Source organism: Radiomyces spectabilis (assembly GCF_025331425.1).
Source record: "Radiomyces spectabilis strain NRRL 2753 chromosome Unknown BYT42scaffold_4, whole genome shotgun sequence".
Taxonomy (NCBI): Eukaryota; Fungi; Mucoromycota; class Mucoromycetes; order Mucorales; family Radiomycetaceae; genus Radiomyces; species Radiomyces spectabilis.
This window is the reverse complement of record NW_026251929.1, coordinates 1,513,824-1,534,033: the sequence shown is the minus strand read 5'-3', so window position 1 is coordinate 1,534,033 and position 20,210 is coordinate 1,513,824. Positions and strand designations below refer to the sequence as shown.

General features: G+C 43.5%; 7 protein-coding genes across 7 annotated transcripts; 4 read left to right on the top strand and 3 right to left on the bottom strand.

Moving 5' to 3' along the window:
* Nucleotides 1-2,411: 2,411 nt before the first annotated feature.
* Nucleotides 2,412-3,917, top strand: BYT42DRAFT_563486 (uncharacterized protein). Its single transcript, XM_051567599.1, has 4 exons — nucleotides 2,412-2,582; nucleotides 2,677-2,771; nucleotides 2,841-2,953; nucleotides 3,014-3,917. Exons 1-4 carry the CDS (start codon nucleotides 2,492-2,494, stop codon nucleotides 3,555-3,557), a joined length of 843 nt encoding a protein of 280 aa, XP_051425420.1. The 5' UTR covers nucleotides 2,412-2,491; the 3' UTR covers nucleotides 3,558-3,917.
* Nucleotides 3,918-9,313: 5,396 nt separating this feature from the next.
* Nucleotides 9,314-10,842, bottom strand: BYT42DRAFT_272403 (uncharacterized protein). The gene is made up of 6 exons (XM_051562807.1): nucleotides 10,735-10,842; nucleotides 10,566-10,671; nucleotides 10,379-10,505; nucleotides 10,136-10,324; nucleotides 9,845-10,071; nucleotides 9,314-9,784 (listed from the first exon to the last, which is right to left on the bottom strand). Exons 2-6 carry the CDS (start codon nucleotides 10,655-10,657, stop codon nucleotides 9,412-9,414), a joined length of 1,008 nt encoding a protein of 335 aa, XP_051425419.1. The 5' UTR covers nucleotides 10,658-10,671; nucleotides 10,735-10,842; the 3' UTR covers nucleotides 9,314-9,411.
* A 58-nt stretch (nucleotides 10,843-10,900) lies between these two features.
* Nucleotides 10,901-12,024, bottom strand: BYT42DRAFT_272413 (uncharacterized protein). The gene is made up of 4 exons (XM_051562808.1): nucleotides 11,582-12,024; nucleotides 11,435-11,494; nucleotides 11,275-11,370; nucleotides 10,901-11,212 (listed from the first exon to the last, which is right to left on the bottom strand). The coding sequence occupies exons 1-4, from the start codon at nucleotides 11,808-11,810 to the stop codon at nucleotides 11,004-11,006; spliced, it is 594 nt and encodes a 197-aa protein (XP_051425418.1). The 5' UTR covers nucleotides 11,811-12,024; the 3' UTR covers nucleotides 10,901-11,003.
* A 61-nt stretch (nucleotides 12,025-12,085) lies between these two features.
* Nucleotides 12,086-14,729, bottom strand: BYT42DRAFT_563476 (T-complex protein 11-domain-containing protein). The gene is made up of 3 exons (XM_051567598.1): nucleotides 13,318-14,729; nucleotides 13,037-13,226; nucleotides 12,086-12,970 (listed from the first exon to the last, which is right to left on the bottom strand). Exons 1-3 carry the CDS (start codon nucleotides 14,464-14,466, stop codon nucleotides 12,306-12,308), a joined length of 2,004 nt encoding a protein of 667 aa, XP_051425417.1. The 5' UTR covers nucleotides 14,467-14,729; the 3' UTR covers nucleotides 12,086-12,305.
* A 1,097-nt stretch (nucleotides 14,730-15,826) lies between these two features.
* BYT42DRAFT_272296 (uncharacterized protein) lies at nucleotides 15,827-17,049 on the top strand. Its single transcript, XM_051562806.1, has 4 exons — nucleotides 15,827-16,070; nucleotides 16,313-16,424; nucleotides 16,493-16,514; nucleotides 16,585-17,049. The coding sequence occupies exons 1-4, from the start codon at nucleotides 16,001-16,003 to the stop codon at nucleotides 16,870-16,872; spliced, it is 492 nt and encodes a 163-aa protein (XP_051425416.1). The 5' UTR covers nucleotides 15,827-16,000; the 3' UTR covers nucleotides 16,873-17,049.
* BYT42DRAFT_272259 (uncharacterized protein) lies at nucleotides 16,963-18,055 on the top strand. The gene has a single exon (XM_051562805.1). It carries the CDS (start codon nucleotides 17,053-17,055, stop codon nucleotides 17,611-17,613), a length of 561 nt encoding a protein of 186 aa, XP_051425415.1. The 5' UTR covers nucleotides 16,963-17,052; the 3' UTR covers nucleotides 17,614-18,055.
* On the top strand, nucleotides 17,822-19,034 carry BYT42DRAFT_272223 (tRNA pseudouridine synthase B). Its single transcript, XM_051562804.1, has 4 exons — nucleotides 17,822-18,048; nucleotides 18,117-18,172; nucleotides 18,249-18,403; nucleotides 18,514-19,034. Exons 1-4 carry the CDS (start codon nucleotides 18,030-18,032, stop codon nucleotides 18,845-18,847), a joined length of 564 nt encoding a protein of 187 aa, XP_051425414.1. The 5' UTR covers nucleotides 17,822-18,029; the 3' UTR covers nucleotides 18,848-19,034.
* The last annotated feature ends 1,176 nt before the right edge of the window (nucleotides 19,035-20,210 follow it).

Below are 20,210 nucleotides of genomic sequence, written 5' to 3'. Positions count from 1 at the left end.
TTTCAGAAGATATCATCTCTTGGTGCTCCTGAAGCTCCCTAATATGTTGATCTCCATACGCCTGTCGAACAGATGATTGTGTACTACAAAGGCCGGATATTTGACTGATTTTATCATGACTGTAATTAATGAGTCAGCCTGAAGATCATGGTGGGCAGATGGGAACGACTGTCAAGGACAGCCTCTTCTGATTTTCTTTTAGCAACAATGATTAATTTAAAGTTTGGTTGGCCTCCATGTTCATATCACCCTCATTATCATTGGCAGTGCGGAAAAAAATTGACCGCTAAATTTCCTTTATCAGCAAGTGAGAGGTCTCGAGACATTAAAAAAAAGCGGACCAAGCGGCCAGGTGGACACGGTCGTCTTGATTAAGGGTGAACGCAAGGAGTAAGTAAGGGGAGAGAGAGATGAAAGATGAATAAATTTTCGCTGATGTCTCCTGCAAATTAAACGTCGTGGCCGCCGTGAACAAAATGAGCTTGTCGTTTACAAGAAAAAAAAATATCTGTGCTCTTGGTTTTTTGGTTCAATTACGGATCAGCTTATCAATTATGATATGTTGATCCTTCTTCCTTTAACCATCTTTCTTGTTCGACGGCTGCCTATCAGCAGTTTCCATTGTATATATGTCCCTAAGAAAATGCGTGTTCTTTGATGCCCTTATCCCGTACTTTTTTGTAATAGGATGAGTGGTCTGCCATTCTGAAATCATACTGTACACAAATGGAAAGTGAGAAGACAATGTAGGATTTCTAGTGAATACTTACCCACATGGTGTTGCTCCGTGCACCATGGAAAATAGGAGAAAAAAGATGGCATCATGCTTTAATGAAAGAAAACAGAAACGTGTCCCCATGTACTGTGATGACAGTAGAAGTAAAATACATCAAGTCAGGCATCTTGCTGTATCAATGTATTCCCATTCATTAGTATTGTCATTCATCTAATTTTGACCCTTCATGTCAAATGGGGTGCAGTAGACACAGCAGATCTGGTAAAACGTAATAGTATTGTTTATCGGAAGCCACAAGGCAATACCAAAAAGAGAATAAAGGAGGGAGGGATTGGATAGAAACGAATGGCACGCAATGTAATTTGTGAGACCCACACGGACTGTTTGATAGAAAATTCGCTGTGCACGGTGAACGAATGAATGCCGACGATCCCGATAGGCTAGGAAACAGCAGGCAAGCAGACACCGATGAGCACCAAAAGGCGTTATTGTTGTGACACTCAAAACCCGGGATCATTCCGAGTGCCATCCAAAGGCGAACTAAAAACAACGAAAAAGAAACCCAGCTTTCAACATGCTACGGTACAAGGGAACAGACAGCGGTGCAACCCATGTGATGGATTTGAAGTTTGTAAGTTACACTGACTATACCGTGAAGAGAACAAGTTGTATCTCATACGCTACTGATAATGAGGTCAAACACTCAAGTTTTCTCTGCACAAAAGAAATAGTTCCAGTTTTGGGCTTGAAATGCAACATGTAAGAAAACAACTAAAGGATTGCACGCAGCAGGCAAGGGATGCTTCTGTAACATTGAGTGTTGTGTCTAATGAAACGGATTCACAGATATCAACATTGGTGCGATAGCACCAGCCAAAACCGCCAACTCCGATTCATTTCGATCAACATGAATTAGGGGTGATGCATGAGGCAAAAAAAAAAAAAAAAAAAAAAAAAAAAAAAAAAAAAAAAAAAGAGAAGAGAAAAGAAAAACGACGGTGAAGAATAGAGAATTCCCTCTGCACCAAACAAAAGTCATCCAGAAACAGATGATATTTTTTAGGTTACAACTTAATATGTAATTAAAGCCAAGTAGGATGAAAACCCCTGGCATCATCTCCTCTCAGTTCCATTTCTGAATATAGGCAGTTCGATCCTTTTTCTTTCCCTTTTTGTATGAACGTTTCGTTAGGTTGAGAGCTAGTGAGAATTAGAGATTATGGTAATCAAGGGGATCAAGAAGGTTTGATTCTCAAACTTGAGAACGTCAAAAAAAAAAAAAAATTCCTCGAAACGGGAGACACAGAGGTGACGAAAAAAAAAATTCCGAAGCTAAAACTCAAAAGACATGACTAGGAGAACAGAGATCAGGGCTTACTTGTATACAAAAAAAAAACGAGTCATTGGATATCGAAAAAAAAATCGGGGGACAGGATGGGGGGATGATGGGGGACGAGACCAAGGCGGTTGCTGAAGGGGACAAAAGTGAAAGATTACAGGGGGAGGAGAGAAGAAAAGGAAGGTGGCATTTCCGGAGAGCGCACGAACCCTTATGCTCTGAATTTGCTTTTTTTGGCCACTTGAAGAGAGTGTGCGGCGTAGATGTACATAAATATCGAATGCGTAATGTTGGCTGGGATATATAAAGATACGATATTGATATTCCTGGACTTTACTTCTTTATCCACTGTTGTCTTGATAACTTTTTTTTTTTTTTTAAAAAAAAATTACTTTTCTTATCATCTTATTACTGCCATGGAAATCTTGGAGCTCGTGAATCAGGAATACCATGTTAATGACCACCGACCCTTTTCCTGTTCCTTTGATGGATGCAAAAAAAGTTTTGGTAGGTTTCTCGAAACAAAAAGAAGAAATCGGCAAGCGTTTGGTTCACAAAAAGTGTCATGAACTCACGGTGATTCTGTCGATAATTTCCATAGGGAGACGATCAGACTTGGTGCGACATTCACGTATTCACACCAATGACCGTCCTTTCAAGTGCCGAGAATTAGGATGCGGCAAAAGCTTTATTCAGGTAACTTGATTGAGGTATAATTATTGCCAGAGAATGAGTCATGATATAACTAATCCGTTCGTTTTGCAGAGGTCGGCTCTGACGGTCCATATGCGTACCCATTCCGGAGAAAGACCTCATCTGTGCGAATTTCCCCAATGCAACAAGACTTTCAGCGACAGCAGTTCACTTGCGCGTCACAGGTACGTTACCAACACTCACCTTTTGAAAGGATCAGATTACTCAGACGAATCCATCATTAGACGCACTCATACGGGAAAGCGTCCTTACAAGTGCCCCATGGATGGTTGCACGAAAAGTTTTGTGCGCAAAGCAATCTTAACGAAGCACATGAAACACGATCATGTCATTGACGGCAAACGGCCTCAAATTCAGTGGACACCATTTATGGAAGAACGTCGTTTAATGTACGAACAACAACAAAAAGAGGGTGTCTTGCCATCCCAGTTTCATCCCACTGCAGTCTGTGCGTGCGCAGAATGCCATCCTTTTTATTCCACATACCATTTCGATACCACTTATTCTTCTTTGGACGCCCAAACTCCGCAAACCCCACCTTTGTCTGGTTACGCCAGCCCGAGCACACCCTTGACAGACGACCATTCGGTGCCATCTTCACCGACCTTCGTGCCTGGCGTATGGTCTTCCCTTCCCATCCACACCTCCATCGCCAATGACGAGTCCATGAACGATACCACTTTACCAAGCTTGACCGATTATCTGTTGAAATCGTATCCCGCCAACGCATCTCAACGAGACACGGGCTTTACCATGCTCTTCGCCTAGCAATGTTTTTACTTGCTTATACCCTTCTTCTCCCTCTCATTCAGCTGCAACCCCTCTTACCACCGTGACATTTTTTTCATCAAATTACCACTGGCACGTCGATCCATTTCATGAGAAAAAAATAACGCGCACATACCTTCATCAGCCCTCCTTTTTCCCCGTCGTGTGTCAGTAATTTTCCCTTTTTTATCATATGTTTATGTTTCCATGTTTCTTTTTCTTTTTTTTATGTATTGTATCATCATGCTTTATGCCAATCTATGCTCTTTCTTTTATTATCATTATTTTTTTCCACTCGAAACACTTGTAATTTTACGGTTAAAGTGCAAATAAACTTGAAGACATACACCATTTATTCAATTATGAAGCACGCATATGGCACTAATGTTTGAGCGACGGAACCAAAACCTCTTAATTTAGTGTAGTGCCGTGCATCAGAAATTCAACGTGAAGGGCATGCATCGAAGCATTTGCTAGTTGGCCTTTGTCACATAGATGAGCGTCCCGCAAACATCAGACCTAATCACATGGAAACAGTAAGCGCTTTATATAGGGCTGAAAAGAAAAGACATTGGAAGGAAAGCATGCGATGTTGAGAAATAAGGACCTCTAAGCGATACGAGGGACGTTCATTCTTGTAGACTTCTAGGATGAGGCTTTGGGAAATACAGTTGAGAAATCAAGGCACAAATTGCAAAAATGCAGGAAGGGTATTACAGCCGAAACAGTGGTAGTTAAGAAGAATTATTATCTTTGTGTGCGACTTGACCTTGTCTGCTGCGACTCATTGTATACTTGACGTGAGTAAATCTCTAGCAGAATGTTTATCATAGAATGTGGTACGATGCTATAGGTGGCTCCATTATTCATCAGGGAGGTTCTCTCATACATACAGTAACAAGAATTGACGACGGCGCATTGCAGGCGTTATGCGTCCGCTTTAGTGTCCGATGTGGTGGTGCCTGATGGCGTATTTTTTTTTTTTCTCTTTGTTTCATCTCTTGGTGTCGGTGTGCGTCACCCAGGAATTCGTAAGCAAAATAAGCTACATTTCTGCTCCCGCTTTTCGAAAGCTTCTTTTATGTATCGTACCATGTAACTTGTTATGGACACTGCAACCATTTGAAAAATCTGCATTCATTACCGTAAGTACCGAGATGCTTCATCCGTGTTCGACTGCCGCAAACGCGGCTCCAAGATCAATGTATGTTCACCGCAGATCATTTACTATAGCTTCACGGGATTCATTTTTGATCCATCCATGGAAATGCTATGCTTTATTAAATCCGTTGGCTTGCCCAACTTGGCCGAGATCACGAAAAAATGCCATTCGCGTAGTTCATGTGGCAAACAACAACTCCTATCCTGGGCAGCCTTAGAATGGCAAGAATCAATGAATTTCACCGCTGGAGCAATCTTGGTAAGTTTGCTACGCGTCTTGACCGTGTGTAACATGTAACTGACTATTTTTTACACAGGGAGCATGGCCTTCGTTGGCAATACGGGAACCAAATGAATTGCGTTTTCCGCTATTATTTGGACACATTTCTGCATGTACGTTTTTCCTGGGCACGTATACTGTCGTCCTTGTCGTATCGAGTATACGCCGTTATTGGATCATTCTACTGCTTAAAAGACCGGTATTTCCTTTTGAGCGATCACGCTCCCGCTCTCGTTCACCGCTCAGAGAGATAAGTCGTCGTCATTTTATACCCGTGGTCCGTAGTGCCATCTCTTCGTCGCATGAGGTCTCTTCCTGTTGAAGACGCGAAGAAACAGGAAGAAGACGTGGCAGACCTGGCCCATCTGATCCTGAAACAAGAAGCGAAAACGTACAGACAGAGAAGAACGAAGACGTAACATGGAGACGTCATCGCATTTATAACCCGCGAGCTAAGGAAACGTTTCGAACACGACGAAAAACCCAACTTCATACGGACAAAACAGAGCAACCATTGGGCACAGAATTGGTGTGATGTCCAACATGCGTTGAAAACGGCGTTTATTATCCCGGAAACCATCAGAGCTTGAGGTGTATCACGATGACACGATATAAGAATGGCTCAACAAGATTCTCGGTACGAACAACCAACGCTTCGTTCGAAAAATTGGTCTGCGCTCGGTTGTCAAGTTATCTGAACCCAGGAAGCAACTGTTGACTTCGTTTTGGATACGTTGAATTTCGGCGACGCATTTCACCTGTAGCTTTCTAACAAGCCTTTTTCATTGGACCGTCGATCACCTTTCAGCCTCGGGACGATCTCCTATGCTGTACCGCTTGGCGATGTCCATTCTGGAGAACGAGATCTTGGTGGAGGCTGGCGTTCACTAGAGAAGTGGCCGCCAAATGGGGGCTCTCGGGATAGGGTGGTCAGACTCCGTTAACCACCCTTTCATTTGCCTGTATCCAGCTGGTTTTGGGAAGGGCTATAACTTCGGAACATGTTCACTTGTGATCTGTCACAGCGCCTTTCAGGATTCCATTCGTCTGTTTCCAGGGTACCAGATCCATGAACCTCGGCGTTGATTGCTATGTCTTCCCAGCTTCCAAGTGTTCCCAAAGCGCGTCCTCTGTTCAACCAAACAGAAATAAGGACAGCAACACGACATGCAGGAGTCTAAAGCCGCTTTTGAAAAAAAGGTAACGCATTGTGATCAACTATCATGCCGAATCATTCATCCAAACTGTGCTATCAACAGTAAAAAACTTGAACAAAGCCCATGCCATATTGGTGTGAGGTGGCGACCTCCACAATGCAGTGACAACAGCCTTTTTGGTGAGTGGAAAAGTAAAGACCAAATTTCGTTTGTCTAACAAAATCATCTTTTATGTCGTTTTTCCTTTGGTTGTCACTGCCATTTGGTCCCATTTGGATAACACTTGATTTGTAAATTTTACCAGTCAACTGTGCAACTAAATCATTGTAATCCCGATCTATTTTGATTGTTGCGATAAAGGAATTGTGACACGCTCCTCATTCTCTCTCTTTTTTTTTCTACTCTCACACCCTCCTTTTTATCAGCCACAAAGTATCTACACATGACAAAGTGTGCTAGATCTGAACTCGCCAAAATCATTTTTACTCTAACTCAAATGAGTGATCAATCAGTGGGATATTTCCATCAGAGGATTGCTCATACCAGGGAACGCGTGGTCAGCTCGCGTCCATATCTCAAAGACACCCAAACAGGTCACCCGCCCCGTATCGACCGCAACGACTGCTTCTTATCTGAAAGAACCTCCGTCGCAAAGCAAAGCCGGGTTTTCTCTTTACTGCCAAACTACTCGATGAGACGCATGTATCCCTATATTGTCGATAGATCACGCCCAGTATCGTCAAGAGAAGTCAATACCTTATCCGGCCAGTTCCAGCAAGAAAATGTTCCTGTTGGTCCGGAAGAAACAATGTCTGGTGTACCTGGAGATCCCGTGTCTATGGTTGCGTCGACGGCGGCGAACCCCGCTTACCGGACTTGGGAATCGCGGTCTTTGCTGCAGACCTTGGTTCGAGCGACATGGTTGGTGCGAGCGACAGTCATCAAGTTACGATGCCTGAATTTGGCAGCATGTCGCCATGATAACAAGAGATGTGTCACTTCTGACCAGCTTCCATCTCATTACACACAGCCACGACATAGCCTCAGGGGCGGCGAGGAACGTGATAAGCTATCGGGATGGAAGACAGACACGCGAATACTATGGATGAACCGGGTACAAGAGGACCAACAAGGACATCCTTTGGCGCAACGTACGAAATGCAGTCAGGCGTACCAGGCAAACAATCCCTACTGTCGTGTTCGAAGCCTGGCTGGGTTATGGCGTCCTTGGAATATCACGACCAACAGAGAGCTGACGCTAAATGATCGTGACAGGCGACGTACCAAGTACGAGATCTGTCGCACCCAGTTTCCTTTGAAGACAGCGTATGCGGCGACGATCCACAAGGTGCAAAGCCTGACGGTGGACAAAGTGGCTGTATCTTTGTCTCATATGGATTCGCTTGGCCAATTATACGTTGCCATGTCAAGGGTATGTTCTGCTTATGACACCCTTTTTTTCTTACGACTGGAAAGCCGTACTATTGAAAGACTGTGACCGCAACAGCATCTCGAACAGCCGCAGTCCAGCGCAACGAAAACAAGTATCGACCATGTCACATCGCGATGAGCAAGTCTACAGCGGATTCTCACCTTGATATTGAAACAGACGGTGTGATGGTCGGTGGGCGGTTCCAGGGAAGAGACAGACGTAAGTAAACCTTTTTCTCGCTCAAGATTTGTCTCTAATATTCATGCCCTACAGGCCGAGGTCTTACCCTGGAACGACTCCATCGGCCGCTTGTTGCCCGTCGTAGACCGTATATCGGCTGGTACTGAGACCCTAAATCCTCGAAACGATAATGACAACGGGTTGGTATCTTACGGCTGTTTGCTTAGCTGCTGAGATGAACGTTTGTACGATCAGGCGTAAAAAAAAAAAAAAAAGAATAAACAATGAAATGAACTGGGTGAACGGATTTCGTAAAAACGTGTGAACAATAAGACTTCTTGATGCAAGAAGTAGGATTTAACAACAAGGACGGATTATTGTAGATATTATTCACTACGTGCGAAAAGGAGCTAGTTTTCCGAGTTTCTTCGAATCATGTAGTTGGTTGCGCAGTTCACATAAGCCAACAATATAACAGCACTGATATATGGCCAACTTTTACAACGCGAGCCAAGTTGATCGGGTACAGCCATGGTCAACTTCCTCATCACTGGCTGCATCAGTTAACAACACAGTTGATTATTGACTGCTTTTTTTCTGGCCGGCCGATGGTTGAAAGTTGGAATTGACTTTAGGTCATACAGTATACCTATCGACTCTTGTGGTGCCGCAATTTCCGATTATTCTATCTTTACCACACATTAGAAATGTGGTGTACACAGCATCAGTGCAAAGCTTACAGAAGATTGCCAGGTAGAAATTATGGAGTGTCTGGATCGTCCCAAGAAACATGATTCAAAACACTTTTAGTGGGATGTGCATAAACAATCTGCACGACTCCTTGTTCACTAGAAAAAGGAGGAAAGATTCAATCCAAAATCGATTTTTCGTAAGCGTGCAACATTATGGCCTGAGCGTTCATTATTCTATTTCGCTTGCTGTCATTCATAAACCTGCATCATGCTACAGAACAGGTTTGAATTTTTTTTTCAGGATGTTCCGAATAAACGGCGTAAGATATACTTGTAAGCGATGCTTTGCCATTCCAATATGGCATCTCATAAACGCATGCATATGCATCCATACTTTATGCCAGACCTTTTGCCCTAAGTGCGGAAGATTTCCACTGCTTATATTAACTGCTAGAATCTCCATTGGTCCACTTTAGATATCACAGCGCGGACCTGGAACATTCATACTGGCCTACAAGAAATTCATAACTGAACTCCTATTTTTTCGGCCATGTTATTCGACTGCAGGTTGGATGAATGGGTAATAAAAAGTATGTATTACAGTATCTGATAATATATTACATAAATGGATTGGGTACCGTTTACACGAGTGGTTTTTGTTTTCTTCAATTTGCTGGAAGTATAGTGGGTAATTCGTTGTTTTCACTTGATTGTAGGGATGTTATTTGTAACTGGATATTTTCGAGCTCGCAATGAAGTAGCGTTTTCAGTGGGGACTCTTGTTCGTTCAATCTAGAGCAGAAGGATACATTGAGCGCCCAAATTATACGCATATCCGCTGTTAGATAAAAGCACTTACCGATGCTCTAATGCTCCCAATTTATCCTTGGATTCCTTCAAAACTGCAAGTAAACGTTCATCTACAAAAAAACTCGATTAGCATACGTCATGCTTATGATTCCAGTTGCGAAAACAAACTCTGGTAATGCTGGGTCTGTTCCTGGTTAGTTTCTACTTGTTTCATTTCTGTTTGATGTTCTTCCAGGGTTTCTTGATGGCGAGCAAGGGCTTCCTTGTGCTTCTGACGCCGGCTGTCCGCTTGATCCAATACAGACCGTATTTCCTTCAACTGAACTGCCAATCGCGCTGCTTCCTGAAAGCGTCCGGATTGCACGGCTGATTGCTTTTTTTGTTCCGTACTTGCCAACTGTGATTTCATATGTAAATGCTTTTCTTCAAACGCATCCAGATCTTGTTGTGCATTTTCTACATTGTCTTGGAGGTGGTTCAACAAGTTTTCGCGAAGCTGGGCATCCGTTTGACTTCTGAGCACATCGTGAGAAAATAAGTCCAGAATCGGGCGGTGATAGACAACATGAGTTTACCTTGATTTAGCCAATGTTTCATCGAGGATGGTCTCATCTCGAATTTTAATCGCTTGCTCAAATAAAGAAACGATGTCTTTTGATTCTTGTTCGGTTTGATCGATCAACTTCATGGAATGTTGGAAGCATGTATTGAGTTCTTGCATCTCGTCGTCGTATTGTTGTTGGTCTTTATGTTTGCGATCCATCAACTGATGCAAGTCGGTATCCTCTTTATCCAGCTCGGTCTACTGTGATTGTCAGCTTTCTCCGTATACTTGCACATCGTTGCAAAAACTCTTCGGTTTTTACCGTAATGCGATCCACATGGGCTTTTCGTTTTTCAATGGCTTCTCGTTCCGCCAAATGGTGCTCTTTTTCCGGTGCATATGTTCTGGATGCATTATCGATAATATCGTTTAAACGATGTATTTCAGAGCGATGTTCATTCCGTTGATTCTCCAGGTGGTTCAAACGCTCAACAAGTTGTCGTATTTCCTCCTATTGAACGTCAATTTCTAGGTAGCATCTTTTTTTTACTGGAGCACACTGTACCTCGATCGCTTCGACTTTGATAGTTAGATCCCTCTTTTTCAAAAGCTCATCATGAACAGCCTCATCCAGCTTTTCTTGGAGTTCGGTGTCGGCCTGCTCCCATATTTCCAAGTCGAAAGCGATCTCACTGGAAAGCGCGATTAATTTACCCGCAATGTTGCCGCCTTGCTGCTGGCCATCCGTTTACCTTTTCTCCTTGTCCAACTCTACTCGTCGAGCATGGATCTGTGTCAGTCTTTGTTCCAAAATTCGCTCTGTATCAATGTTAAACTTCGCCATTTGTCGTTTTCGTTCTTCCTTTCAGTCGATCGGATTAGCGCACAGGTAAAAAGAATCTCGATCTGCAGCAAGCGCACCTTTACTTCGGTACAAATATCGGCCAATGTCCTTACGGCCACCGTTTCCTTGCAAGTCAGATGACCGAGCTTCTCCCAACCGCGATGAATTTGCTGTACCAAACCAGTTAGCACGGTAGTAGACAATTCATGCTGTCTGTTCTTCTGCTTTTCTAACTGATGGTGAAAATTTTCCGCTGACAGGTAATCTTCCGTGTCCAAAGCTTCCTTTTTTCGCGCTTCCAAGTTCTTTATCTTGGATTGCGTCTAAAGATAAGTGAGCAAAATCTTCAAATGCGAAATACCAGGTTATTGTTGGACCTAACCTGAGATATCTGGGTAAGAATAAGCTTGTAACGGTCATACAGTCGTTGCAGCAGCATATATTGTTGCTTTTTCTCGGCGGTAATACGTTTCTGGGTTGACTCGGCTGACAGCCGCTTGATGTCTTTGTTATCCCCTCTTTGATGGAGCGGTCTGGAGGTGGGTACGAATAGTTCTACAAAGCATCCATAACGGTGAGTAGGCAGACAAGGACACAAGACGGTGTTGGAATCATACCGACGTCGCTCGCCAAACTGACGGACCTGTCGAGCTGCGGAGCTTGGTTTTCCTGCGCAAAGGATGCATAAATGTCTTGGGAATCCACTTTGTCAACTACACAGAAAACATTTAAAATGGTAGTCAATAAAACAATAGCGATATCAGGAAACAAAATTACCTTTGGATCTCATAAATGAAAATGCAGAGCCTCTGGCCGGTGATACTGGTGAATCGATAGCTGCAAAACGATGGTTTAGAGAGGCTCGGAAAGATACAACTGGCTAAGCCATTTTCGCAAGAAGTCTTTTTTTTATATAGAGCATACCATGCAGCGAAGCGGAACGCAGAGGGGGAGACGAAGTCGACGATTGATTTGAAATAGTGCGCGAGAAGTGGGTACTTTCTAGTGGCCGTGAAGACAGTGAGGGGTTCACAAAAGCAGCAATCTGGGAATCGTACAGTTCATCGGCAAGAGATACCGAGAGATTGCCAAAGCTTTTCGAACTACTGGCTGTGGAAGACGGAGTCCGATGAATAAACGGAAATGCAGACATGAGAACGTAGCTTATCGATGGTGAGAGCAACAGCTGGTATAATTAATGGACGGAAATCGGAGTGTGATTCATGAAAATAATGCTGATTCCATCGATCACCTGAGAAAGTTCCACCAGTGCCCCTTGTGGCCGCATCATAAAACCAATTTCTTTTCATGCCTCACCAACCTGCTATCGTTCTTCATGTTACAAAAAGATCATGCGAATTCTCGGAAAGTAAAAATGATCAGCACATCTTTGAACTTTTTGTTCCGTGATTTTGAAAGACTGGAAACAGCTCAAACGAAGATTTAGGTTTATTTGCAGCTTGCTGATTGCAAAATGGCTAATATAATGTTAGGATACAAAAGGATTATAAATTAAGCATTTTTTCTAGGAACACTTGACTCACATACATATTAAATACAAAAAGGTGTTTGTTTCTAGATACAGTCAATGTTTTGCCGCATCCAAACGATATGTGCGAATGATGATTGCCTCATCTGTGAAAACGGTCTAACCATCATTCGACTGGGCGCTTACTGTGATTGAAGGGTGCGGCGAGGGTTGTTCTATCGATGCCATCAAACACTGGTAAAGAGGGGTAAATATTTGCAAATTCAAATCCGCCACCATCTTGATCTTGAATCCTAATGATTCGATATCGTCTTCCAAACCAATCATAGTTGAACTGTTCCTCATTACCGGACCGCGGTGTAAGTAATGTCGTAACGAAAAAACTACACGTTCATACATGAGTTTGTAGATAAAGGAGTATGGCTGCAAGTTTTGAGTAAGCCATTCTCCCCAGAAATGAGCCAGATGGCCCAAGTCGGTGGACGCTGCATGCGGTTTTTGCAACTCCAAAGCGACGTGACAGGCGTGAAGGGCGAGTTGAAAGCACGATACCCGTGAAGAACGTCGCGTGCTGGAGGATGCTTCGTTGAGAAGGGCCGAATACACTTGCTTTAGCTGGAAAATGTCCCCCAATTTCCACTGTCTTCCTGCTAAATGACGATACGGCATCAACAGGATGGCAATGACAATAATGTTTTGGAATTCAAATCGAAACTCTTGGGTGAGGCGACGACGATCAAATTGCAGAGTGATTGGATAAGGGACAGTGGATTGCTGAAATACACGGCGGGTTTCGTCATCATCGGTGACGAGCGATATAAGAGCTAACACCACGAAATCTGGTAAGTACATTGATTTTCTCATTTGTACAGGGCATTGCTAAGCTGTACCTGCGTAATATACATCTAAAAATGCGTGGGGTGAACTGTATTGCAAGCACCCGCTTTTTAGCCATTGGATGATGGAATCCAAAGGAAGCGTTTCTTTCTGGAACTGTTTCTTGAAACTTCGCCATTCAAATTTGGCACACGTATCGACGAGATAGGATCGATATTGTCGCAATGCGTTATTGGCTTGATCCTACTCGAGATAAAGAGAAAACAAAAACGCCCCGTTCATTTTTAACGCTATTCCGCTGATCCAAACTCATTAATATATTTTTCCAACTTACCAGTTTGATGGCTTCCAGCACGGCAAAACAATGTCGAAGCGCTTTACCGTAGTTTGGCTGATCGAAAAAGTGATTCATGAGTTCCAGTGATTCACGACGGTTTTCCGGGCAAATAGCGCCAAGGACAGTTTGCACAAAGTGAATCTGCTTATGAATGGTGAAAACGTTGAAATCCAGTTGTTGAATCAGCAGTTCAGGATCCAAGCTGGCTCGAACGTCGTCTACGGTCAACCTTTTCCCGCATTTCTGATACAAAGTGTTCCGTGTCAAAGGGCAAGAGACCAAGGAAGCGAGAATATCTCGAAGTTCAGTGATGATGATGCGGAGGAAATCGTACTGTTCCGGAAAGACGTGGGCTTTGGGACGAAACACAATGTCAAAGGCGCGTTCCACGTTTTGCCAATACTGGTCGGCCAATTTCCTTTTCTGGCGGCCATTGGGTCCATCCAAATTGGGACGAAAGCACAGATCGGGATCAAAAAGCAAGTCGTGTCGCAGTTGCAGGCTTTTAAAGATGGTGGAAATATCCAATTCATGCAATGTCTCGGAATTGATGGGCGGAGTCCATATGTTCTGCAAAATGATGGGAGTGGTATGATCGGCTTCGACCGGACGTATGATTCCCGTGGCCATGCGATCGGTCATGACAGCGTGAGCGGCTGCCATTTTCTGCTGATTGCGTTGAGACAGTGATGTAGGATGCGGTTTGAATAGGATGGGAACCGGCTGCCGGTTAAAGTGAACATGCTTATGCCGGTGACGAGGTATTTTTCGACATGGGCTTCCGATGCCGTTTTTAGGAGGTGTGATTTTACATCCGACTTTTCGCTGGATAATCAGAATGCGGCGAATCCGTGTGCGCGTAATGGAGCGATGCTGCTGACTGATGCCGGCCCAGCAGAAAGGCCACAGGCATTTTCTGGAAGTGGTCAAATGCCGATAAGTTGCGTTGGAAACAGCGACGGTCGTCGATGCATGGGTGGCGCTGACTTGGTGTGCGGTGGCGGAGGAGCTGGATGAAAATGGGTGCGATAAACTCACGGGTTTGGTCCATTTTCCGAGTTTGCCATTGTATGCAGCTTCTTCCCATCGTAATTGTTGTGTTGTTGAACTGCCTGCATTCTTTTTCAGACGCACAGGATCCAACATACTGATCGATCTTCGTCAATGGGAGGTGAGGGCGGAATAGAAAGAAGAACTAGGGAAAAACGGAAAGAAAAAAAAAGGCGCCAAGAGAAGGGATAGACGAGAAGATGGAGGATGGGTTACAAAGGAAAAATGGAAAGAAACGGGAAATAGCGATACAATAAAGAAAAAATTCAGCGGATAAAAATGTGGCGAAACCTAAAACAAATTGTTTGGTAGGCGTATATCCTTAATGGAAGCCGATAGATTGTATGCAGTAATGTGTGTTGTGTGTTAGGTGTTATGTGTGTGTGTATCTTTTTGTTCTGCTGGGTTCAATGTGTATTATCGGTGTCGCCCGTTTGTTTTTGGATCGTGTTTATTTGTTGATATCCAATCGACGAATTCTTTTCCTTTTTCGTTCGCTGCTCCTAATACAGTCAAATTGTAATAATCAACAAGCTGTCAAAAAAGGTGGGTGAAAAAACAAAAAAGACGTTGGGTGATGAATACAGCAAAAATGGCGTACAATTGGGTCAAAAAATTTTATCGAATCCCTTGCAAGTGATGAATTCTCAAACCCACTACAGTGAACCCCATTGTTTGTAAAATGACTACAGTGTAATTCCTGGTCAAAGGCCGGTTTTTGCCAATCACGGTGGGAGAGATTACGTACAGCAAAAGAAAAGAAAGCCATTGAAAAAAGGAGTCGGCCGAGTCTTGCAAAAAGGTATTGCAAGTTTTTTTCCAATCATTTGCCGTCAAAAGAGGTCACCCGCCATGCATTGCAGCATTGAAAAACCATCCGAGAAAACGCCTGCCGTTGAATTAGCCGGAGCTTTCATCCGCTCACCCACCTTTTTTTGAACGTCCCACGATCCTTCTACTACATGGACATGGATGACCAACCCCATGCATTGAGGGTAATAAAATTTAAATTAGATCCACGGCCGTTTCGCATATTTGTCATGTATTTGTTTCATGGGCAACCCCAAGCCCTACCAGCCAATAAAGGTACGGGTCCAAGGCTTTAGGAGAGATCTTCAACAGTGTTGTCTAGGGATGGCCAATGAAAGGGGGGGGGGAGGGAAATTGGGTCAAGGATTTAATCCAATTTCATTAACGGTAAAAAAAAGTCACTTCTTTTTCATCAAATCACATGCGTACTTTTATACATGGATTAAAACAATGAAGATCAGCCAAGCGTAATTACAAATGCAGCTTCATTCTGTATGCCAGTCATTAAAACAAACCCAATATCATACATTGTTCTTGATCGACTCACACTTTAAACAAATAATGAACCATGGAATGCAAGCCCAACGCGTCGCGCAATAAAAAAAAAGCCAAATTAGGATCCTCCTTTCCCCAACGGTATATGCGAGCGCATCCAGAAAACATGCCAAAAAAAGGCATGCTGCAATCGAATTCAATATGCATTCAAATCATTGCAAAAAATAAGGAACATAAAGACTTACATTCAATACTTGTCATCGCTTCTTTATTTTGATTCTCTTTTTTTTCCTGTTCGTGATACTTACTTCTTCCTCCTTCTCTCATGAAATTGTTGCTATTCCTCATTGGCGAGCTGGCCTTGGTCACAGCATCAACCATTTGGAAAAGGCAAGGTGAATATCAATCCTTTCATCAATCCTTTGCTTCTGCTTCTTTCTGTTTGTGTGCGAATGGACAACCCACTATTCCCAACTGCATAAAACGAAAGGATGAGCAAAATGAGTCATAAAAGGATGCAGTTTATCCATTAGACACCATTTTCTCTTGTTGATGTTTTATCTTTACTTTTTTTTTTTTTTTTTTTTTTTTTTTTTTGCCAGAGGATATGTCTGACATGTGTCACTTTATACTGTAGCTGCATCATCCACCGGATGCGCGGATCGTGATAATACCGTGACCATTTGCTCACCCGAACCGCAAGACATCTGGCATAATGGCACTTACCATGAAATTACTTGGAAATACAAGTAAGTTTTATGTAACCGGTAGACGTATTGGGAACCCAAGTCATTAAGCCGCCGGTTTCTCCCTGTAGTAACGCTATATACGCTCGTTATGTAAGAGAGTGGATGAATAAATTCTTGACTTACTGGTATTGATGAATGGTGGATGGATAATCGCTTACAGGATACGCTGGATCTGTATCTACTCGATTTTCAACATAATGAATACCGAACCTTGAAGAAATGGACAGGGCTTCAGAGAACCAAAGGTTTGCTTATACAGGCTGTGGATGACTCTTGGTTTCCCAGCCCTGCACCGAATAATTCACCAGATCGTGTCTATACCCTCTACCTGTATCTACTCGCATCCAACATCACCCTAGAACGCGAACTGCGAAAGCTCACTCTCCGCGAAAGTTTCTATCCCGCTCCTCAAACCCTCACTCTCATACGTAAGCTTTTTTTTTCTTAGGAAAAACCACGTCTTCTCTGCTATCAAACTAAATGTGTCTCTCTTACAGAACCATCACACAACACCACAGCCAGCATATCCGATGCACTGTCAGCTAACGCAAACCAAGGTTATGCGCATGGACTCAAACCGTGGACGATTGCTGTGATTATTATTGCCATCTTGGCGGTGGTTTTGGCCATGGCTTCACTTGGCTGGCTTATAAGAAATCGATACACGCATCAACGCACCGCCAAATATCAACATACCAATTTTCCTTCCATCGAAAAAGATCATCTCAGCGCCCTGCCCATCATTAGCCCTTTCCCCATCAAATCGACCCCACGCAAAGCAGGGTCCGACACCATCGAAAGCTATTCCAAATCCACCAGAAATTCGGTCACGTCCAACTCCGCGTATGCCGCCGTGGGGTCGTTGAAGAATCCATCCATGATCACATCAAAGAGTGACGGCGATGCGTCACAGATCGCCAAAATGGACGTACGACAAACCAGTTCCATTCTAAGTTCGACCGATGCTTTGTTGATAGCCGACACCTTCCGCCAGTTTATGCGGAAACCAGAATGGATTGCTTCCGAGGATGACGGGAAAACTAAACGACGTAGCATACTGGAAACCGACCCGCCTCAAGAACGACTAGGAGATCAACTGTTAAGGAAACAGCTGGAAGAAGAAGGTGCCCAAGTACGTCACGTCGAAACACGGTCAAGGCCTGTCTCCGGTTTAGATCAAATACCATAATCTTCCATACTGCTGGCGGCGCGATTAAAAAAAAAAAAAAGAAGATTGATGTAAAATTTTAGAATTTCTGATGCATTATGTCCTTTTTTCGCTTTCGAACACCTTCATAATATAAATCCACCTTCTTATCATCATGACAAAACATTCTTTCAGGCTTGCTTTGAATGGCATCTTTGCTGTCTATAAACCGCGAGGAATGATGTCCGGTGCGGCGATGAAGAAAATTCAACTGTCTTTGACACGGGAACTGTTCATGCGAAGCATCGGTGATCTGGCCGCAGAACCATCCATACGCTTTTCTGTCAAAAACCACGATAGGTTAAAAATAGGGCATGGAGGGACACTGGTAAAGTAGAGTGACAAGTCAAAAGGTTGAAGTTTGTGGCACTGAACTCAAGATCATGTAAAAGGATCCAATGGCAGAAGGAGTTTTGGGCAAGTTTTTTTGTCGCGTTCCAATGGTGCATTGACGTGTTGTATCCTGATTCGGCATTTTGTTTTAGTGCTAGGCGTCGGTACCGGGTGTAAAGAACTTTCTCAATTTCTCCATTGTACCAAAGTATAGTATTGCAAGATTCAGCCACTGGACTGGGGTTGCAAGACATATAACAATTGATTGCTTGTTTTTTTTTCAGGAGTACGTCGTCACGGCTAAATTTGGTCACGCGACCAACACATATGACGCCGAAGGCCATATTACGCATTCTGGACCTATTGATCACTTGACAGAGGAAGCCGTCTACAAAGCATTATCACAGTTTCGTGGACGAATTACTCAACTACCTCCCATGTAAGTACCTGGGTTAATGATGGAGTCGGTGGTCTATGCACGTCAGGGGCGGAGAAAAAAGCGATGATTTTTTTCTTTATCTCATGCAAAAAAAAAAAAAAAAAAATTAGTTACTCTGCTCTTCGAATTGAAGGCAAACGACTGTACGAATATGCACGCGAGGGCAAGGCGCTACCTAAACCTATTCAGCCTCGACCTGTGACGATTCATCAGTTGGATTTGGTTAAATATAACGCAGACCATTGTATTCTCAGGGTCGAATGCAGTAGTGGGACCTACATGCGGAGTTTAGTTCATGATCTGGGGCAAGCCTTAGGAACTTACGCACACATGACAGCACTCTTGCGAACCCGTCAAGGCTCCATGACATTGCAAGATGCTCTTACCATTGAGCCTTACGTAGATTATGAAGCAGTGTTTAAACGCTTATCCAGTTATCAATAAATAGACCGGAGAAAGAAATCAAAATGAAAACAAAACAAAAATAACCAAAATTGTTCACGGGAAAAAAAAGGGCTGCTGCGTTTTATTTTTCTTACTTTCTTCTTTTCCCTTCCAGATACTCAGCGCATATCGTCTTTCGCACAGCCAATATTCACCCATCCAGCCCCTAGTTCGACCTCCCATTTCCTCGCTACCATCCTCCTTATTTGGGTGTGGTGCAAGTGCTTCATTCAAAATAACGCATCGGAAACAGTGGTTCTTTATTGGATTATAGTCTCCGCAACATTCAACAGCATCCACCTTTCTTTTTTTCCCTTTTGGAATTGAAAGAAAAAAAAAAAGGGCCCTCATCTTCCGCACTTTGATTCTTCCAATGTCTGCGCAAAATATCCCGTCAGAACTCATACGACAAATTCTATCCTACATTGTAGACACCAAGGATCAGCTGAATTGTGCCTTGACTTGTAAAGCATGGGGTTACCATGCCATGGAAGCCTTGTGGTTCAAACCGAACTTTGTACGGACGAGCGCTTGGGCCAGCTTTGTTCAAGTCATGAATCAGCATGCGCCGACTTATTACCCTTACACCTTGTTTATTCGACGTATCAATTTAACGTCGTTGGGCACCAGTGTGACTGACCAAGATTTCGCTTGCTTGAAAGTGTGTCAACGACTAGAACGGGTCACGTTGATCGGCTGTTCCACGTTGACCGATGCAGGGTTGCTAGAGCTACTCAGTCAAGACGCTTGTACTCATTTGGTATCCATGGATCTTACCGATGTTATCTACGTCAGCGATACCAGCATTATGAGAATAGCCGAAGCTTGTCCCAAGCTGCAGGGGCTGAATCTCAGCATGTGTAAAGAAGGCTTGGAAAGGTTCAACGGTGTCACCGATCAAAGCATTATCAAACTCGCCCAAAAATGCAAAACCTTGCGAAGAGTGAGTCGAGCTCCAGTTTTTGGAATCGGGGATAGGGGTCGGGTGTTTGATTGGGGATTGAGAAAAAGATGAAAAGGATGACATGAACAACGCCCAAGAAGGGAAGGAAGGAAGGAAGCAAGGCCCATTATGCTACCGACTAATCATGCATGATCATATTTTATCTAGATCAAACTGAACAATTGCTCTGCCTTGACCAATGCCGCTGCCATTGCTTTAGCGAGGCATTGCCCGGCACTTTTGGAAATCGACCTTATCAACTGTCACATCACCAACGAAGCTCTGTACGAAATCTTTGCATGCTGCCCTGAACTTCGCGAGTTCCGTATCAATCAATGTGTTATGATCAGTGACGCTGCCTTTACCCAGTCGGTGATGGCACCTCCTACGCGTCGCATGTTTGATTTCCTACGTATTGTG